General features: G+C 41.7%; 1 protein-coding gene across 1 annotated transcript in view; it reads right to left on the minus strand.

Annotated features, from left to right (window-relative positions):
- The window catches only part of COX16 (cytochrome c oxidase assembly factor COX16), a 44,505-nt gene extending 25,747 nt beyond the window's left edge, over positions 1–18,758 (minus strand). Inside the window, exons 1-2 of the mRNA XM_084288354.1 lie at positions 18,659–18,758; positions 8,259–8,336 (exon numbers count right to left, since the gene is read on the minus strand). Coding sequence (XP_084144480.1) covers positions 8,259–8,336; positions 18,659–18,718 — 138 coding nt within the window. The 5' untranslated portion in view covers positions 18,719–18,758. The remainder of the gene's footprint in view (positions 1–8,258; positions 8,337–18,658) is intronic.
- Positions 18,759–19,223: the final 465 nt, after the last annotated feature.

A 19,223-nucleotide genomic window follows, 5' to 3' on the forward strand; every position in this document is an offset into this window, starting at 1 on the left:
CCCTGACCTGCTTAAGTATAAAAAAAAAAGCCAATATCAATGCCCATGCTTGTGTAATTAGCTTACTGAAACCAATTAAATGCATGAAAGTGCATTATAAATAAATAAATGCTAGATAAATGCTAGTTGAGAAGACTTAATTATTCCTCCAAGTTCAGTGACAGACATGGACACTAAAATGATTACGTATTTCCTTGCTGACAAGCTTCGAAAAGATACCTTCCCCATCCAAAAAATCCACCAAGCATCAATTAAAGAGATTTTTATGTTCTTTTTTTTCCACACTCGAACCAAACAGGATCTTTTTAACACTACCTCCTACAGCATTACGGAAGAGGCAGAAGGAAACTCTCTAGAATCACATTACACCTCAAAGAGGATCAGCAGATGAAATGAGTTCCTTCACCTTCAGCCCATTCCTACTGGTTTGCCAATGAAGCTCCAGGGAAGGAACATATAGGGCAAGCCTCATCTTACCTAGTTGTAGCTATCTAAACTTTAGATCTGAAGCATGAAAATTCTGTTTAAACTCCTCTTACAATCAACTGAGTAGAGATAGATGGGTATTTCTAGAGGCAATAAATGCTACTTTTAAGATATGCATCCAAAAACGGAACTAACTCTTCTGCATCTGAAGTCGTGCAAAGGTTTATATCACCTACCGTTCACTGGTCAAATTAAATACACCCACATGCAAAGGATGGCAACTCACCTCACTGAAAAGTGGCAACAATAAAGCATTGAGCTCAAGCACTCTACTTTTCCTGCAGTCAAAACAGAACGTCTTCCTCAAGCATCTCCCTGAAAATGGAATTAAGCTTATTGCAGAGGAATTTCTGTCTCAAACCACCAAGCTATCTGAAATAGCTGTCTGGATAGCTATTTCAAACTAGGCTTTTCATTCAAGACAACGGAAACATGATCAAGATGAGTCCTAGACAGTGCACTGCATTGCATACATACATTTAGAGCTATAATTTCACTTACGTAACTCTAATAATACAAATAATCCAATTTAGACTATTTTAAATTAACACTGTTAGCATTTATTGTGACCTTAACACCAGAAAGAGGTGTTGACACACCTGGAACTCTAGAGGATGATTTTGGAACAAAATCAAGCAGAAAATCTTCAGAAAATCAAAGACAGCTGAGCAAATGGTATGACCTGAGCAGGCAGCAATAGTTACACCCATTAGTTACCATAAGAACTACAACACCATGTTATTTCTCCAGTCCAGCCAATCACAAGAACTTTACCTATCCAGATTACTCCTTGAAATCATGAAGTCACTCAAGTTTTGCCAAGAGCTTATGATCTTTGGGAACACCAAGGTATAATACGATTTCAAGCACAGATATTTATCCATTAAGAACTGCAATAAAAACACCTTGCAATCTTCAGTCAGTTGACTAATTTGGGGGAAAAAATGTGAAAATCACACCTTTACATCCTGCTACAATACTGTTTGCTATCCCAGTAAATCCTTATTATCTTTGATAGCTTTGCAAATAGTATTTTTTTTTTTTTAACACAGCTGCAGGTCCTCAAGTAAGGTGAACAAGACAGCTATGATAAAGCAGCTCTATCTTGCTCAGGTAGATATAACAATACGTTTAACGATGGGGTCAATCTGTTCACAGTCAACAACTATATGTTTGAAAAAAAAATGGCATTGCTTTGGGCATTTTAAATGCTACAGACCCATTCAGGGTCTTAAGCAATTTTGTTTTTGAATCTTCACCTCACATAAAATATATTATTTAAAAGGAAAAAAAACCACACACACACACAAATGCATTCAAATCGGCAGATCCCCCTCCTTGCATATTCAGAAGAAAATGCTGGACTGATTTCCCAGACTTTCCTGAGGCAAATGCCAGTTATGATCTCACCTGATAAAAAGGTCTCATGGAAACAGGTAATTTTTTGCTCCTATTTCCACCTGAAATATTTCACCCTGACCCAAAGCACTTGAACTAATGGATCTCACCTGAGGAAGTACTTTTTAAAAAAATACTAATTTGAATTTAAATAATTCTATTTGAACTAATTAACTACCCTATTCTCTATGTAAATTAGAGCAGCATTAATTATCTTCCTCTTACAGAGAAAGTGAGACTCACTAAAATTCAGTGACTGCTTTCTACAGTCACTTAATACCTCAGTAAGACAGAAAACATTACCTGGATTTCTTAGCATTCTACTTTAGAGGTGTACTCGCTTTGTTTAGGACAAAATAAAATGAAAAGTGAATCAGAATCTACATAGCTTATAATCACTGAAGAGGTCAGTCAGTACTGTAATGCTTTTATATATTCCACAATAGGAACTATTTGCAGACTTCAAAGGCCCATTGATGTTTTGCATCCTGTCAAAATGATCTAGAGACTCCAGGTTTCCTAGAAGTGCTCCTGCTGGACGTGCCCTGAAGGAATTTGCTTCCTACCTCCTCCCTGTACTCTGAGAACCTGACTCACAATAACTCCACTTCAATAAAGCCATACCACTTAAAAATAAACATTCTGTTTTATTAGTCAAAACAGTTTGCTGAGAGACTAAAAGCCTAGATTTCCCCAGGTAGTTAAAACTTTGCTTCCCTTCAGCCCTTCACAGTAACCATCTGTTAATGGTACAAACCATGAAGTCATTACTCTTGCCCAAGATTCTTACATCCAGAATTAGATCTGAAACAGCAAGTCTCTATCATGCCTTGAATGACAACAGTGGGCACACAGTAAACAAGCAATTACTATATACTTGAAATTATTATACACTTGAAAGGGAACATTTTCTGTATATTAAACGGAAGTGACATTTTCAGTTTTAAAACACTTCTTAAAGAAGTATCACTAGTCAATTACATACGCAACATTAAAGACAAAGAAAGGGCCTGATTTTCTGATTGAGAATAAAGATGTTTGGAAAGATGCCTATACAAAACTACTCATTTCTCCTCCATTAATCCAATGTGATTTTCCCGTAAGCATACCTGGTTTGCTATACCCAATTTCAATTTGCATAAATTCTTCCCAGAAAAGAAACAATTACCCAACCTAATGATTTCTCCATTAATGGACATTTTGGCAACAATAGATATTGCAGAAGTCCTTGATTAGTTTCAGGAGAATTCTGACTGGCATAAACAGGCATTTACATCAATAAGTGCCTCAGCACAAATTTGCTTTAAATGCAGGATACCCGGTGTCCTGAGGGAGTACAGCTGATCTAGGTACGCCAAGTAAATTAAGGTATACCCAAAATGTTAGGGTTTTTTTTTGGCTTTTGAAAGACATGCACTCAAACAATGCCCTGATATCCAGAGATGCTATTCTAACTGGATAAAACATCCATTCTTGCCTCCAGCCCCTCTCCAACTGCAGCTCTGTCCCCGTACCAACCCTCACCCCACTCATCAGTCAAGCCTCTGCCCCAGATACCAAGGCATGGCCCAGATGACCAAGAGGACAGAGGTCCTTCTGCAGCCCATTCCTGCTACAGCTCTAAACTCTGTTTCTCTCTCAACCCGAATCCTACTCCCAACCCACTGCATCATCACCAAACCATATTCCCTCCGAAGTCCAAACCACCATTTTCTCTTGAATTTTAAGTTCCTTTTCAAGGAATGTTCTTCAAAACACCGTTTTATACGATAAGTCAGTTTGACATTAATAACATAGGTGATGTCACTAATGCAGCTTTTGTTCATTGAATTACAAGAATACAAAGAGAAAGTAGCAGGTAACCCTTCAGCCACTAAAACACAGAAACTAATTCAACTGAAAAAGGAAAAGGAGAAATAGTTTTAAAGGGAAGGGATCACAGTTTAGCATTTTAAATGTACTAGATATACCACAAAAGGAGCATCTAAGTCCTGCCTATCTAGCAGTTTAATTAGCAAGAAAACAAGTTTAGCAGTCATGCTCACAAAATGAGGTGTACAGTACTTTCAACATCCTTAATATACAATCAAAAAAGATAGGCACTCAGGTATTACAAATCCTAACCTACATCCGGATGGCTTGCTTAACTTTTTGCAACCTCAATTTTTTTTCAGCAGTAAAATGGAAATAATGTCTCAGTGAATTAGAATGGTTCTTAACTCTTTATGGGCATAGAAGCAAAAACTAATGAAATACATTGCTTTAATTTGTCTATAACTAGCCCAAAGTTGGTGTTGGTGGTTCTCAGCCAATACTGCATTGTTCTTTATCTAAATTGCACGTACTCTTAAATAAAATCATAATGAAAAGAAAAAGAAAATACAAAAGAGATGCTGTAGCCTTAACTAGTACAGGCTGTAGCAAAATCCAGATGGCCTCTTTTAACTTTTCAGAGAACTCCAGGGTGCAGTAGCTTCCCCTCAGAGCTTTCATGTACTGCCTAATTCAGTGATGCTTCCCTTGATTATACATGCTGGGACACAGAGCCCCATAGATGCGAACAAACACATCTATTACTTTGATTTTTCTCTGTGCTGTGGTCACTGTCCAGATCATGGAGGCCAAATGTAATCACCGAGTATGAATCTGACCAAGAAACTGACAGAAACAACAGGCAAATTCTTGCCTCTGCTGTGATCCCCATCTGGATAGAGGAAAACTTAGCTACAGCTGGTCCTGAAAGCCCAGGCCTGAAAGAAAATAACTTCCCAGCACACAGCTCTGTAGAAAAGAGTTGTAAGATCACCCTCCCATTTTAAGGGCTGCCTCAAGTATGGGACTGAGCAGAAGTGGGCCGTGTGGTGCCTCAAAGGCCGCGGTCAGGTATGCAACACAAGGAACAACAGAGGGCAAATGAAGTAATTCAGATGGCCCACAACAAGGTCTAAGACAAAATATGGGAATCTCCAAACCCTGAACAGGTAAAGATCTGGAAGATTTGGTCACAGTAGATAGCTGCTCTAAGCCCATTCTTTCCTAGGTTACAAACTCTTGTCACAGACCTCTCAGGCACAGTGTCTGGAGTCTTACACAAACTCTTCTTACACAAAGTGCTACACAGTCTTTAAAAAAGCTTCAGGTCACCGGCAAGTCAGCAGCACTGAGACCTCAAAGCTTCTCTGCATTGCAACAGCAGGCTTGCATACTACAAAGTTAGACACACCAAATCAGTACTACTTCCTACTTAACTGGCATGCTCCTTTCAGATCATTTCACACATAATTTGGAACTAATGGTACACTTGGAGACATAAGTAGCACTGGTAAACAAGCCACTTCTCTCATTCAGAAGGTTTCCAGCACATTTAAAGAAAGGCTTCTTCCACGTAGTACATTTTGCCACGGGGAGTAAAGATTAGTTCCTGTTTCTGTCACAGAGCTTAAAGAACAGGATGTAGCACAATGTTAAAGGTAGCTGCTTATGTCAGTCAACTTGAAGCCAAGCATCCCCCCAAAATTCAACACTGTTTACTCAACACCAAATAGTTTGAAAACAGAACCAAAAGATTATTGTGCACCTTCTAAAATAATTTTTTTTTAGTCTAGATTAGGTATAAAAACTTCATAACTTAACCTCTCCTAACCTCTAATCTGTATCTCCCCTCTTCGTTTAAAACCATTCCCCCTTGTCCTGTCATTATCTGCCCGAGCAAAAAGTTGCTCCCCATCTTTTTTGTAAGTCCCCTTTAAGTATTGAAAAACTGTAATAAGGTCACTCCTGAGCCTTCTCTTCTTCAGGCTGAACAGCCCCAGGAGTGAAGAAATAGGAAGATGTGCTACACTTCCTTTCTCCACACTCAGAATTGCCATTTATAATCAATATAAGGAACCACATTATTTATGTTGATCATTTTCCAGAGACAGCAAAAAGACTTGTCATTATTTCAGCCTCTATTGTTATCTACACTGCTCACTGCCTAAGAGCCCCTGGTGTAGCCCAGGGTTCAGTGGTGAAAGGCATTAACGTGTCCCAGTACTAACAGTTTGCTTATCCTAGTAAACTATCCTTTGGGCAGAGTGACCACGCAATGGTGGAGTTCACTATTCTTGGCGAGGCCAGGAAGGGGACCAGTAAAACCGCTGTATTGGACTTTCGAAGGGCTGACTTTGAGCTGCTCAGGACACTGGTTGGTGGAGTCCCTTGGGAGATGGTTCTGAAGGGCAGAGGGGTCCAGGAAGGCTGGGCGCTCTTCAAGAGGGAAGTCTTAATGGCGCAGGAACGGTCTGTCCCCACGTGCCCAAAGATGAGCTGGCGGGGAAGAAGACCGGCCTGGCTCAACAGAGAATTGTGGCTTGATCTTAGGAGGAAAAAGAGGGTTTATAAGCTTTGGAAAAGTGGGCAGGCCACTAAGGAGGACTTTAAAGAAGTAGCGAGGCTGTGCAGGGACAAAATTAGGAAGGCCAAAGCTCATCTGGAGCTCAATCTGGCTACTGCCGTTAAAGATAACAAAAAACGTTTCTATAAATACATCAACACAAAAAGGAGGACTAAGGAGAATCTCCATCCTTTACTGGATGCGGGGGGAAACTTAGTTACAAGAGATGAGGAAAAGGCGGAGGTGCTCAATGCCTTCTTTGCCTCAGTCTTTAGCGGCAATACCGGATGTTCTCTGGATACTCAGTACCCTGAGCTGGTGGAAGGCGATGGGGAGCAGGATGTGGCCCTCATTATCCATGAAGAGCTGGTTGGTGACCTGCTACGGCACTTAGATGTGCACAAGTCGATGGGGCCGGATGGGATCCACCCAAGGGTACTGAGGGAACTGGCAGAGGAGCTGGCCAAGCCACTTTCCATCATTTATCAACAGTCCTGGCTATCAGGGGAGGTTCCAATCGACTGGCAGCTAGCAAACGTGACGCCCATCTACAAGAAGGGCCGGAGGACAGACCCGGGAAACTACAGGCCTGTTAGTTTGACCTCAGTGCCAGGAAAGCTCATGGAGCAGATCCTCCTGAGAGTCATCATGCAGCAATTGCAGGGGAAGCAGGCGATCAGGCCCAGTCAGCATGGCTTTATGAAAGGCAGGTCATGCCTGACGAACCTGATCTCCTTCTATGACAGAGTGACGCGCTGGGTGGATGAGGGAAAGGCTGTGGATGTGGTCTACCTTGACTTCAGCAAGGCTTTTGACACCGTCTCCCACAGCATTCTCCTCAAGGGACTTCGCTGCTCTTGGCTTGGACTGGCGCACGCTTCGCTGCGCTAGAAACTGGCTGGATAGCCGGGCCCAAAGAGTCGTGGTGAATGGAGCCAAGTCCAGTTGGAGGCCAGTCACTAGTGGCGTCCCCCAGGGCTCGGTGCTGGGGCCGGTCCTCTTTAATATCTTCATCGATGATCTGGACGAGGGCATCGAGTGCACCCTCAGTAAGTTCGCAGATGACACCAAGTTAGGTGCGTGTGTCGATCTGCTCGAGGGTAGGAAAGCTCTGCAGGAGGATCTGGATAGGCTGCACCGATGGGCTGAGGTCAACTGCATGAAGTTCAACAAGGCCAAGTGCCGGGTCCTGCACCTGGGGCGCAATAACCCCAAGCAGAGCTACAGACTGGGAGAGGAATGGTTGGAGAGCTGCCAGGCGGAGAAGGACCTGGGAGTGATGGTGGATAGTCAGCTGAATATGGGCCAGCAGTGTGCTCAGGTGGCCAAGAAGGCCAACGGCATCCTGGCTTGTATCAGGAACAGCGTGACCAGCAGGGCGAGGGAGGTGATCATCCCCCTGTACTCAGCTCTGGTGAGGCCGCACCTCGAGTACTGTGTTCAGTTTTGGGCCCCTCGCTACAAGAAGGACATGGAGGTGCTTGAGCGGGTGCAGAGAAGGGCGACGAAGCTGGTGAGGGGCCTGGAGAACAAGTCCTACGAGGAGCGGCTGAGGGAGCTGGGCTTGTTCAGCCTGGAGAAGAGGAGGCTCAGGGGTGACCTTATCGCTCTTTTTAGGTACCTCAAGGGAGGCTGTAGCGAGGTGGGGGTTGGCCTGTTCTCCCACGTGCCTGGTGACAGGACGAGGGGGAATGGGCTTAAGTTGAGCCAGGGGAGTTTTAGGTTAGATGTTAGGAAGAACTTCTTCACTGAAAGGGTTGTTAGACATTGGAACAGGCTGCCCAGGGAAGTGGTGGAGTCACCATCCCTGGAAGTCTTCAAAAGACGTTTAGATGTAGAGCTTAGGGATATGGTTTAGTGGAGGGCTGTTAGCGTTAGGTTGGAGGTTGGACTCGATGACCTTGAGGTCTCTTCCAACCTAGAAATTCTGTGATTCTGTGATTATAAGTCAGCACATATGCAAAATGAAATGAAGAGTAAAGAAAACCATTTCAAGTACCGTGCCATGTAGTTTGTGGACATCGTATCTTATTTGAGCAAATTCACGGAGTCCAAAAGATCCCCCAACAAGATACAGCTGGAAAACAACAAAATGAAAATACGAGTTAGGACTAATGCAAAAAGAGCACATCACATACTGGCTCACTTCATTTAGCAAGGCGCTCTGCTATTCTTCCAGCAGAAACAACAGGAACTAAAGAAAACAAAATGGAGCAAACGTATAGGAGACGAAAGAGTGTGTGGAATGTCAGAGATTTTTCTTTCACTCTGGGACAGGATTTCACAAATTCCTTCCTTCAAACACCAACAGCTGCATCACGACTCCCATCCTCTAGAAACTTCGTCTCCTCTTACCCCTTTTTTACCTCCCCATATGGCTTCCTGACATAACTGCAACAAAGGAACCTTTTGTTACTGCCACAGCATTTATTCCCATCATTTTCAAACTCTGTGGGGAAGTAACAATGCCGCGTTGACTGACTCTGATGTCTGTGTGTTCCAGATCTAATTAAGCTTCTGAGCAGACTGGCTCACTGGAATTGTGGTTCAGTGATACATTATCAACTAAGCTAAGAAATCACATCCAGCACACCTGCACCATTATTATTGCCTCCTTAGTTGTCTTGCAATTCCCTCCATACCTGCAAAGCTTATTAAAGAGAGTAATACAAGGATTAAGGGGGGGAGTGCTTCATAGCAGCATTAAAAAAATTATTATTCTTTCTTATGGCAGAGGGATATCATAACATTGCCTATGTATTTTTATCGTTGAAAATGGGCAGATCAACCAAAAGATCAAATATTATTAACAAACACCATGAAGGACTTAAAAACTAGCTTAGAAATCTCTCTACTTTGTGGAAGAATAAGTTTTTTTTCACTGCTGCTCTGACATGACAGACTTTTTCTGCTGTTCTCTGCTCAGGCTGAAAGGCTTCACATCTACAGATGAGCATCTTAAGGACGGCTGCAGAAGCAAAAGGAAGGGGAGACGACCAACCTATTTTGACTCTTCTACCTGTTACAGTCCTTCATTACAGGCTGCTGCTGCACTGACAGCCATTCTCTGTGCAATGATGGTTGATTCTTGATATACATTAGGTTTGCTGCAATGGCTTGTGTCCAATGATTGTTATAATTATGCTGCGCAGGTAGTTAAAAGGGTATGTGCTTTCCAAACAGTATCCTATCCTAAGTTCAGGCCACTGAAGCCACAAAACCATATGCATTCAAATAAAAATAAATAAATAAATAAATAAATAAAAAAGCCTTCTACACTTATTCCTTCCATTTATTCTTTCTAAAAGGTGCAGGACTACGGGATTTTCCATCAAGCAGATAAAGCTACTCAGAAACAGGCACGTTTGAAGAATTCATTTCGTTCTTGCAGATACTGAATCATCAATATATGTAGCAGAGAATTATTAAAGGGAAAAGAATGTCTTTCTCACGTATAACTACTTTGTTAAGAAAGAATAACAAGAAACAAAAACTAAAAGTATTCAAATTGGTTAAAAATAATGTGAATATTAAGATATATTCAGTCAAAGCAGGTTTGTCAGCTGAAGGTATGGTATCTTCATACCATATGCTGGAAGTCTCAAGGATCAGCCAATAATTGAATGTTACTGTGGCTGACACCTATCTGCTAATGAAAATCTATGCTAATTCTTTAAGTCCTAGTGAGTATTCTGTTAATTAACAGCCTATGAGTTAATTTAAACTTCATGTCCTAACAAACAGAAATCTGTAGTAGTATAGACAAGATTATGGCTGCTACAAACTACAGCTTCTGTTTGTCTTGTCAGTGAGGGGCTGTGGTGGAGCAAAAGCAGCTGCACTAGAACTGGTTCAGTGCACAGCTGGTAAAGTAGGTAGAAAGTAGAAATTATGATGTCACTTCAAAATTAATTTGTCCAACAACAGGCTTGCATAAAGTACATTGTTGTGAGATGCAACATGAACAAAACCATGCTCCAACTAAAATAAATAATACATTTTTTTTAAGCTTTGATAATTTAAAACTATGTAATGTACATCATAGCTAGGGGAAATCAGGTAGATGGCTGTTGCATGAAATAAGTCATGTTTCTCATTTTGTCTCATCACATTCTATCACTTGTTTGACAGCAAACATCCATTATAAACTGCAGTTTACGTTTGCAGCTATATCCATGTTAAAAATTTGAGACTCACACCTCTCCTCCGTAAGACAAGTTTTGGCCTGAAACTGTAATTTTACTTAGAACTCTTTATGCTGCTAAAGGGAAGGAAAAGAAGAGAAAGGAAACACTTGGACTCTGATCTACTTTTGCTCTTCATACAGCATAAGCAGTATGGCCAGCCTGGCCTGTCGGACATTTTGCTTGTCAGACCTTACCAACAAAGTTGCCTTTACATTTCCAATCCTGCAATGGTGAATTGATCTTTCAATGAACCATCAGTTCAGCTGTGCCAGAGTCAAAGCCCACTGATGCTGTAAGGAACTACAGCTGACACTGAAATATTACACAGCGTAAGGCTGGAAGGTTAGGATTCAGATTATATAAAAGCACTGAATATACATAAAATATGAAGATATTTACAATTATATTTGATCAATGTTTTAAAGAACCACGCACAATGTCTTCATCGCAAAAACAGACCCAAATCAGCCACATTTAGCACTTAGTTAACCAGCCAACAGCATGGGAATACAGTTAGCCAACAGCACTGAGCATGAATTCCCTTTATCTCCACGTGCCACAGCAGCAATGGGCAGCTTTTCAGTCAATTATATTTTTAAAACCATGTTCAAAAGCCAATAAAAGCCATGATAGAGAAAGTATCAATGAGTTTACACAACTATAATAGCAGTAAAGGTAGTAAAGGACTCAGTGATTGACATTGTGTTGAATGGAAATATTAGCTTGGGTTTAAGTTTCTCCTTTCTCATTAGGAGAGAAGATGCCCTCACCACCCTCATTTAAGTTAATTGTCTTTAAAGAGAAAAATACAGACATATACACACACAATGATGAAACATCAAGATTCAGCAATCATAATAATCAGAAGTGGGACAAGAATTGATGTTAAGAATTCCAGCAACGTCATTAGCTGACTGGCCTTGCATATTCTGTATGTCTGACATGTTTCTAGCTTTGCAATTTGTGATGGAGATAATCTCCACATTCCCTGCAAGCCAAAGACAGAAGCAAAGTTCCACACTTTCCACCTGCAGCCCTGCATTCTTTCACTGTGAGGGAACTATTAGATTTAAATGCATCAGAACACGGAGCAAAAACTTTATTACACAGTAAACACTGTCTGCCTAGTTACTTGAATGCCTTCAGCAGATCAATTAAACGATGCTACGATTTCACTTTTTTCTTTTACTTACACCTGAAGTTTACTCTTAAGAAAGCAAAAGTGGGAGACATCCCAGTGAGCCAGCACTTAAGGCACGTTAGTGCAAGCGGCTTAGCAGCACAGCTAGCACGATCCCCCCATTAAAGATTTCACACTGGATTATTCCTTTATGTTTCAGTGAGTACACAAAAAAAACTATGATGTTGTAATGCAATTATGCATGCATGGAAGGCTTGCATGTTGCAAAACAAAATGAAAGATAGGATGTGACATAAGAGCACCATCTGTCACATATACTCAGCAACCTCAATACATGTCTTATGTAAAAAAATGACATAAAATTCTCTTTAATTCTTTTTAAAAATCTATTTGCTCACTTCTCCATTGGGAAGTATGTTACACAATTAGTTATGGATGGCATCAGACTGATCACTTAATTGCATCTTAGGATGGGTAACACTCGTGTTTGTCACCACCACCAGTGAGATGTTCACTGAGGACTTGTAACAGCACAAGAAGTTCGGACTTAAGAGCAGATCCCACCCTTTCCTGCATACCCTTCGGTCCCGTGAGTTAACAAACTAACAGGAAAATTTCTCCGGCAGCACCAGCAATGTGCAGCATCCTAAGCATCCCTGTTGCTAGAGGACCTCACTCCTGCTATAGCACCAATTGTGAAAGCCAGATTACTAAATTACTTCACAGTTGTTGTAGATCCTTAAATTAATCAGATCACTATATGTAGTGCTGGCAACACGTATTACACACTAAGTGTAAAAACATGCTAATTTTCTAGCCTCTTCTTTAAGAACACTGCAGCAAAACCCTCCAGCTATTCATCAGGAGCTTCAAAACTAGAACAGTCGCGAATGGTTTTATTTTAGTTTGCAGTGATCACAGTCAAAAGGTTTGGGGGTTTTCCTTTTTAAAGAACTGTCATATATGTGGTGCGGAACTGGTGAAAGACAGCAACTTGGCAGCGCAGAAGACTGAAGTCTCTTATTTGTTCCTAAATAAAGTAGCATTCAAGCTGCCAGTCCCACAGCAGAGCCCGGCAGATCATCTGAACCTGAAGCGCCCCCCTCTGCCAGCTCTAGAGAGTATTTTATGTTCCAGCCCAACTCCAGCACTGCTCTAATGCAGAAATTGTTGAGATGAAAACAGGGCAGAATCTTCTCAGAAACTAAACTGCATGACCCACTGCATCAGGTGAATTGGCTCAATATGTAGATTGGTAGAAACCGACCTACAAACAACGCAGAACTGACAGCAACCCACACGGTCAGTGCTCAGTGTGAGCATTAACAAAAAAAAAGGGGCATTTTCAGCCCCAGCATGGTCACCCTGCGTTACACCCACTGCTTGGACTGGGCAAATGACACTGGAATTTCATTCAGCAGCTGCAGCTGTTTGAAAACCGAGTCTGCCAGGGTGGCCAAGCTGCAGTTGCTGAATACCATCTCCTTCTTCCGAAGCCTCTAAAAGCCAAAATTTGGGTTCATTATTAAAATTAGTATTCCCATTACTCAAATGTTATAATCTAGCCAAGGTACACTATAATGAGAAACTGTTTACACCTTATGGCAACCCGGGGTTCTTGTCACCTGTTCACTCTATGAAAAATAAACTGAAATCTACATTAAAGAAGATAAAAACAAACCACTACTAGTCAGGAAGCACTTCCCTGTTGACAATGCTGGACAGGGACTGAAAATTCAATGGAGTATCATTAATCTTACCCACTTATATTCACCACCCCTTGAAGAAGGTGGATCTTAAAGCAGGACTATGCACACAGTGTGAGAATAAGCAAATCTCTACTTGTGCTGCTGTTCCAAGGCTCAGCACCCATCTGCAGATCTCTGAGTGCCAGCTTAGTCCATCCTAACAGCACTGAACAATGTAAGCACACTCCTGTTCTAAAATAAAAGAGAGGACAAACCTGGAATACAAGAGAGTAGCTAACATTTATCTGGAAAATGCTACTCAAAGATTTAGAATCAAAAATAAAAGTTTAAGGCACTGATTCAGAAGATGAGCTCAGAAACTCTAAGACCTGCCAGTCAACTCAACGATGGATGTCAGCTATTTCAGACTGCACAAACTGGAGTCCACAGAAGCCCTTTCAGCCTGAACATGCTGGCTTGCACTCCGGCATGAACGGTTCTGGGGGTGGTTTTATCTGGAGCAGCTCCACACTCTGCTGTGGATTCAAACACACACTCAGATGAACAGGAGATGCAAAGGAGAAGTGCAGCACAAGTCATGGACATATCCCATGATAATCTTAGAGACCCAATATTTATAATACAAGTGATTAAAGCATTAAAATGACACGATCCAACTCAATGATTTAGAGCTACCAATTTAAACGTCTAAAAACTGTTTTGTATTTATTGCCTTTCTAGGCTACAGATTTAATACTTGTGGGCTTTTACAGGCAATCACAATTTATCTACAAATATTAGAAGTCAGAACTCGTTTACCATGGATAAATGTAAACTCCTATCCGTATCCCAAAAGCATATTAGCATTTAAATGAACTGTTCTGTATATGTCAAATTTTATTGTAAAGTTGCATGAAGTAATATATACTAATAAAAACCCTGCAATTCAATATTATGAATTGTTTAAGGTGATAATGTAAATGATGTTAACAATAACACTGACATATCTGGAAGTAAAAAATGCTAATTGTAGTTATTCTTTTTCATACAATACCAAAAGATAATTGAATAACAGTTTTTATACAGAGACACTGATGGCAACAATAAATCTCAAAAACATGATTACTCCCAAGAAGAATTTTTCACTTTTCTAAGTGTTTGTATTATCTTTTATGGCTAGATCCTCCAAAATCAGCAGGGAAAAAAAGCGTGCCCAGTGTAGAGCTTATGCCAGGATTCAGAACTGAGCAGCTTTTTATGCAATGTTGTATTTAAGGGAATCTTTGGACACTTGGTTATTTAAATACATTTAAATGATAAAAATGTACTTTCCCTACCCATTAGCCCAGTACAACTTCCAATATTGGTGAGTCACAGCACAAGGTGGCACTTCCCAGAATTTACAAAATATTTCTGAGCATCAGTCTTAGCTTCTAGATGACCCCGACTTCACCAGCGAACAAAACTAATCCGCATACATATGAATTCATATCCTGATAACCTCTCCTTTTTTTTTTTCTTTTCTTTGCCAGAGGAGGTCAATAAAGTTGAGAGAAAATGGGTTCATTAACAAGGCCTGAGACACCTCTGACATTCTCTAATGGTGCCTGGGAGCGCTGACCGCGCGGCTGCAGCTCTGGTAGCAGCTCTCTCTCATCTGACCTTTCTTCTCCTCCTGTACGTGACAGGCACTCTCGCTGTCTCTTAACAAAGTGCTTATCAAAGTAAACTTGCACTGTTCAAGGCAGCAATGTAGATGGCAATGTAGTACAGTCTGTGGGCAGACACACTGATGGAGATATATTTTAGGAACACGTTTATTCACAGAGAAAAACTTTCACTGTTCCAGGCTACCTTCACCTTCTCTTCTGGCAACACTATGCACACCAAAGACAAGATCTGGAAAGAGGAGATACACAAGGAAAGTACTTGTAAAAGCATGGTCATTACAGAATGAGGAGATTAAAAAAAGAGAGAAAGAGAAGGAAAAAAAAAAAAAGAATGAAAAGATGTCAAAATCCACAGCTATAGATATGAAGAATGTCACTACATGCTAAATGTTTGAAACCTGTGAGCCTGCATATATAGAGCATTACACTTATGTTAGGTGTGCAGTGAAAATCACCAAGTGAGGCACAGACCATGTTTCCTGTCTGCCAAGATGCTGCTTTAGATCCTCTGCATTTATTTTTTCCCTTGTAACATGTTGACAGCAGAACTGGAACTGGATCTGTACATTCTTTTTGCAGCTTAGAGTACAAAAGATCCTTGTCTAGAATCAGCCAAAGACAGAAACAGAAATTCAGGTTTTGGCAAGTGTTGTGAGCATACAAAATAACATTTTTTAACATGTGTTTAAAACCTGTAACTGCTTTGCTATTTTGAAGCCCAAACACTACCTCAATGACTTGGAATCGCCACTTACACTTGTCTGAAAAAAAAATACTTCTAGCAACCTTCAAATGTTCAAAACTGCAGCAGAGGTACCCTAACATGATCCGTGTCTTGTAAGAAGGGTGTGACACTGGATCCACCTGTTGTCATACCAATGAGCCTCACTCTCTCAACATCTTAGAGAATCACCCCACCAGCTGCAGTATGCTGATGGACACATCCCTTTGGGGCTGGTAGAGATGACTGTGGAACAGAGCCAAGCATCCCAAAGACGTGGAGGCTCCTTCCTTTTAATGTCAAGCCTTACTTACCGTGATAGGAAAGAGACAACAATACAGCTGACAAAGATGTTTAAATTACCACAGTACGGCCCTTCTGTCGTAATAGCAAATTTTAGAGCTACAACTGTAAGGTCACTGAGCTCATCCCAACATCTACACAGATGCTGCCATCTTCACCAGTGCTTTACGACTACGCACCCTGCAGCGCTCAAGCTGTTAAGATATTCCATGCCAGGTTAGATTGCTCTCTCCCGCACGCATACAGTTTTACACCATGCAGAACCTGAGAAGTTTACAGAAAAAGAGAGTTAAAGAAAACGTTGACAAATCAAGGTTTCCTGCAGATTAATTCCTGCCCGCTACAGTCTCCCTGGTGCTCACAAAGAAACAGTCTTATCTTCTGAAAAAGCACGACTGAAAACTGTGATTTACACATCTTACTCTGAAAGCTGCTGTCATTTTGATGTTTTAAAGATGAACCAAGAAAATTCCTTCTGCATAGAAATATTCTAACAGCCCCAAGCCCAAATGAATACACACGCAAAAAAAGGGTCAAGATAACTTACACTAAAAAGGAAGAAAAATTTTTAAAGCATGTGTGTATATAGTGAGACCCTCATCTGTTTTTGAATTATGATCTCTTCAACCTTGGATCCTTTTTAAAGAGTAGTGCAGGGACTTCTCATTCAAATATGCATTACAAGAAAGGAAGATATGAAATCGATTTGAATTTTAAAAAAGCCAACATAGTATTGATGAAAAGTCCAGCACTGGGCTCATGTCCCTCAGCAGTACTGAAGAATAAAGTCTCATCTTTGTATAGAGAAAAATTATGTACAGGATGCAAGAATCTAAGAGAGAACTTTCATTTCAGTACTATCAACAACTTCAGCAGAATTTAAAGGGTTACCAAGGCATGCTCCTTCCCTGACTGTGCACAGATTCAGCACATTTTCTGCTATCACTGATCGTTTAGGAATATTCTGCTCAGCTTCAGAGATGCCTTCAGAGGTCAATAGATAGCTGAGAAACTGAAAAAAACTGCACAAGTTTTCCTTTCTCTTACTCCTTGGGAAGCCTTTGGGCAACAACACAAACATTCTGAAATATTCACAGGGGAGACTAATTTTAAGGCATGGAGATATGAAACCCTGGAAGGAGATATGACAGAGTATTTCTCAATATTATACTGTTTCTGGGGGAAAGATAACTGCGGTAAGGAAAGAGGAATGAAATTAAACAGGACAAAAAATATAAGTCTCTAAAATGTCTGCTATGACTGATGGCAAACCACGCAACAACACCAGAAGGCCCAGAAGGGCAACCAGAGGTCTGCCCTGGCCCAGGAAGCTGAAGCCCTAGCTCCAGCACTGGAGCAGAAGTGAAAACACGATGTTGCTGACAGGTGGTTGTTAAAGCTCTTCTCCATGTTTGTTTGTGTTGTTTTTTTTTTTGTTTTTTTTCTCCTTTCTTTAAACAAGTGTTTTACTTTACACTTCTTTCTGTGTCGTATAATATGATTTGTTTTTTCCACAACGCATATTTGTTCTGCAGGACCCACCCCACCCAAGATACCTTCCCACTTTGGAAAAGAACTAATAAATGTGTTGTGGGTTTTTTTTTTTTTTCAGTCCTTTCAGAACACAAATGATAACAAGCATGTCTTTGCCATACTTTTTGAAAGTTTTATCAAAGTCAAGATCTTGCACATCAGTTGCATCTCCTCACCCACTGCACCAGTTAACCTACCAAACCAGATGCAGTGTTATTGAAAAGCTATGGTGACTTTCTTCTCCACCAGTGTACCACTTCTAAGTATCTGTGATTTAATCATTTAGTATTATTCCCAAACTTTTTAATGGAGTTAAAATTGAGCTGCAGAATATTCAGCTGAGTTCTCCTTACTTTGAAAGCAGCAAACCTTAAAAAAAAAAAAAAAAAAAAAAAAAAAAAAAAAGAGACCTTAATAATCAGGTAAACAATAGCACTGTGACCTAAAAATACACCCAACCTGAAACACCTCAGAAAGGTGTTATTAAACTCAAGAATAATATCCGAATGTCCAAACATGAGGGCACTAATTTCAGTCTGAGCACCAAGAAGCGCAGCTCCGGCCAGCCCTCGGGACACAGGTGCATGCAGCGGGGTGGCTGGACAGCTTTAGTGCCGTACCCCCGAGCTGTTTGCAGTACCAGGGACTGGACTGGCTGATGCAAACGGTTCATGCAGCTCTGTCATTATCACATTAGCTTGTTGGTTTTTTTTTTGACCTGTTTTCATTTCTCACAAGTGTCTTTATCATCGTTTTGACAAATGTTACTTGAGTGCGTTCTATTTCATGAGCATTTCCACTTAAAGCTCCTACCCTGGACACCTCTGGAATGGCACTTACTCGCATCACTGAAATAAACAGCCTGAAACCTTTTAATCCTTTTAACTTTAAAGAAGCGCCGCCGCCTTTCTCCGGACCACCCCATTCTTCAGACGTGAGCTGCGGGAGATTTAAGGAGGATCCCGTTCATTTACCCAAAAGCACTATAAAATATATTAAAATCACCCTTTACCCTACTCTTCATCCACCTTGAAAGCCACTTACCCTTTCAGCACCCCAAACACGGAAACGATCGTGAGGCTGCCCCCGGGGCACCCAGCGCCCGCCTCCCTGCCCTCACCCCCCGGCCCCTCGGGCCGCCCCCCGCCCCGCTCACCAAGAGGGGGACGCCGTAGGTCATGGTGCGGCCCCTCCACAGCCGCCGGAGCCGCTCCATGAGCCGCGGCAACGTTTTCCTCCCTCCTCCCCTCCCTCCTTGGCGGTTCCGGGCCGCCACAGCGGCTCCCTCCGGCGGCGCAACGCGGCCGCGGTCGCAGCGTTCCGCGGGGAGGCTGCAAATGGCGGCGCCGCGCCCCTGCCGCTGTCCCCATCCCCTGTGAATCCCTTGTCTGAGGGAAACTGTGTGCAGGAGGGGCAGGTCGGGCTCTCTTCCAGGGCTGTGCACGTTCAAAGTTACTCGCTGCACCATAGTCCCTAGGGGGGGGTGAAAGCGCCGTCCACAAACCAGAGCCTGGCACTGAATTACCCTGCTGAAATAAAATTCCTTTTGGGTGTGTATGGTGGAGGAGTTTGCCCTCGCTAAAGACACCTTTGAAGTCGCAGAAATGAGTAAACAACACAGAACTACAGAGAAAAAGGCTTTCAGGCAACCCTGAGGCTGATGAGCAGCTACTGTGCGGCCAGGTGGTTGGTGGCTGGATGTCCCCAGGGAGAAGTTCCCT

This window comes from Netta rufina, assembly GCF_964035555.1.
Source record: "Netta rufina genome assembly, chromosome: 5".
Classification (NCBI taxonomy): Eukaryota; Metazoa; Chordata; class Aves; order Anseriformes; family Anatidae; genus Netta; species Netta rufina.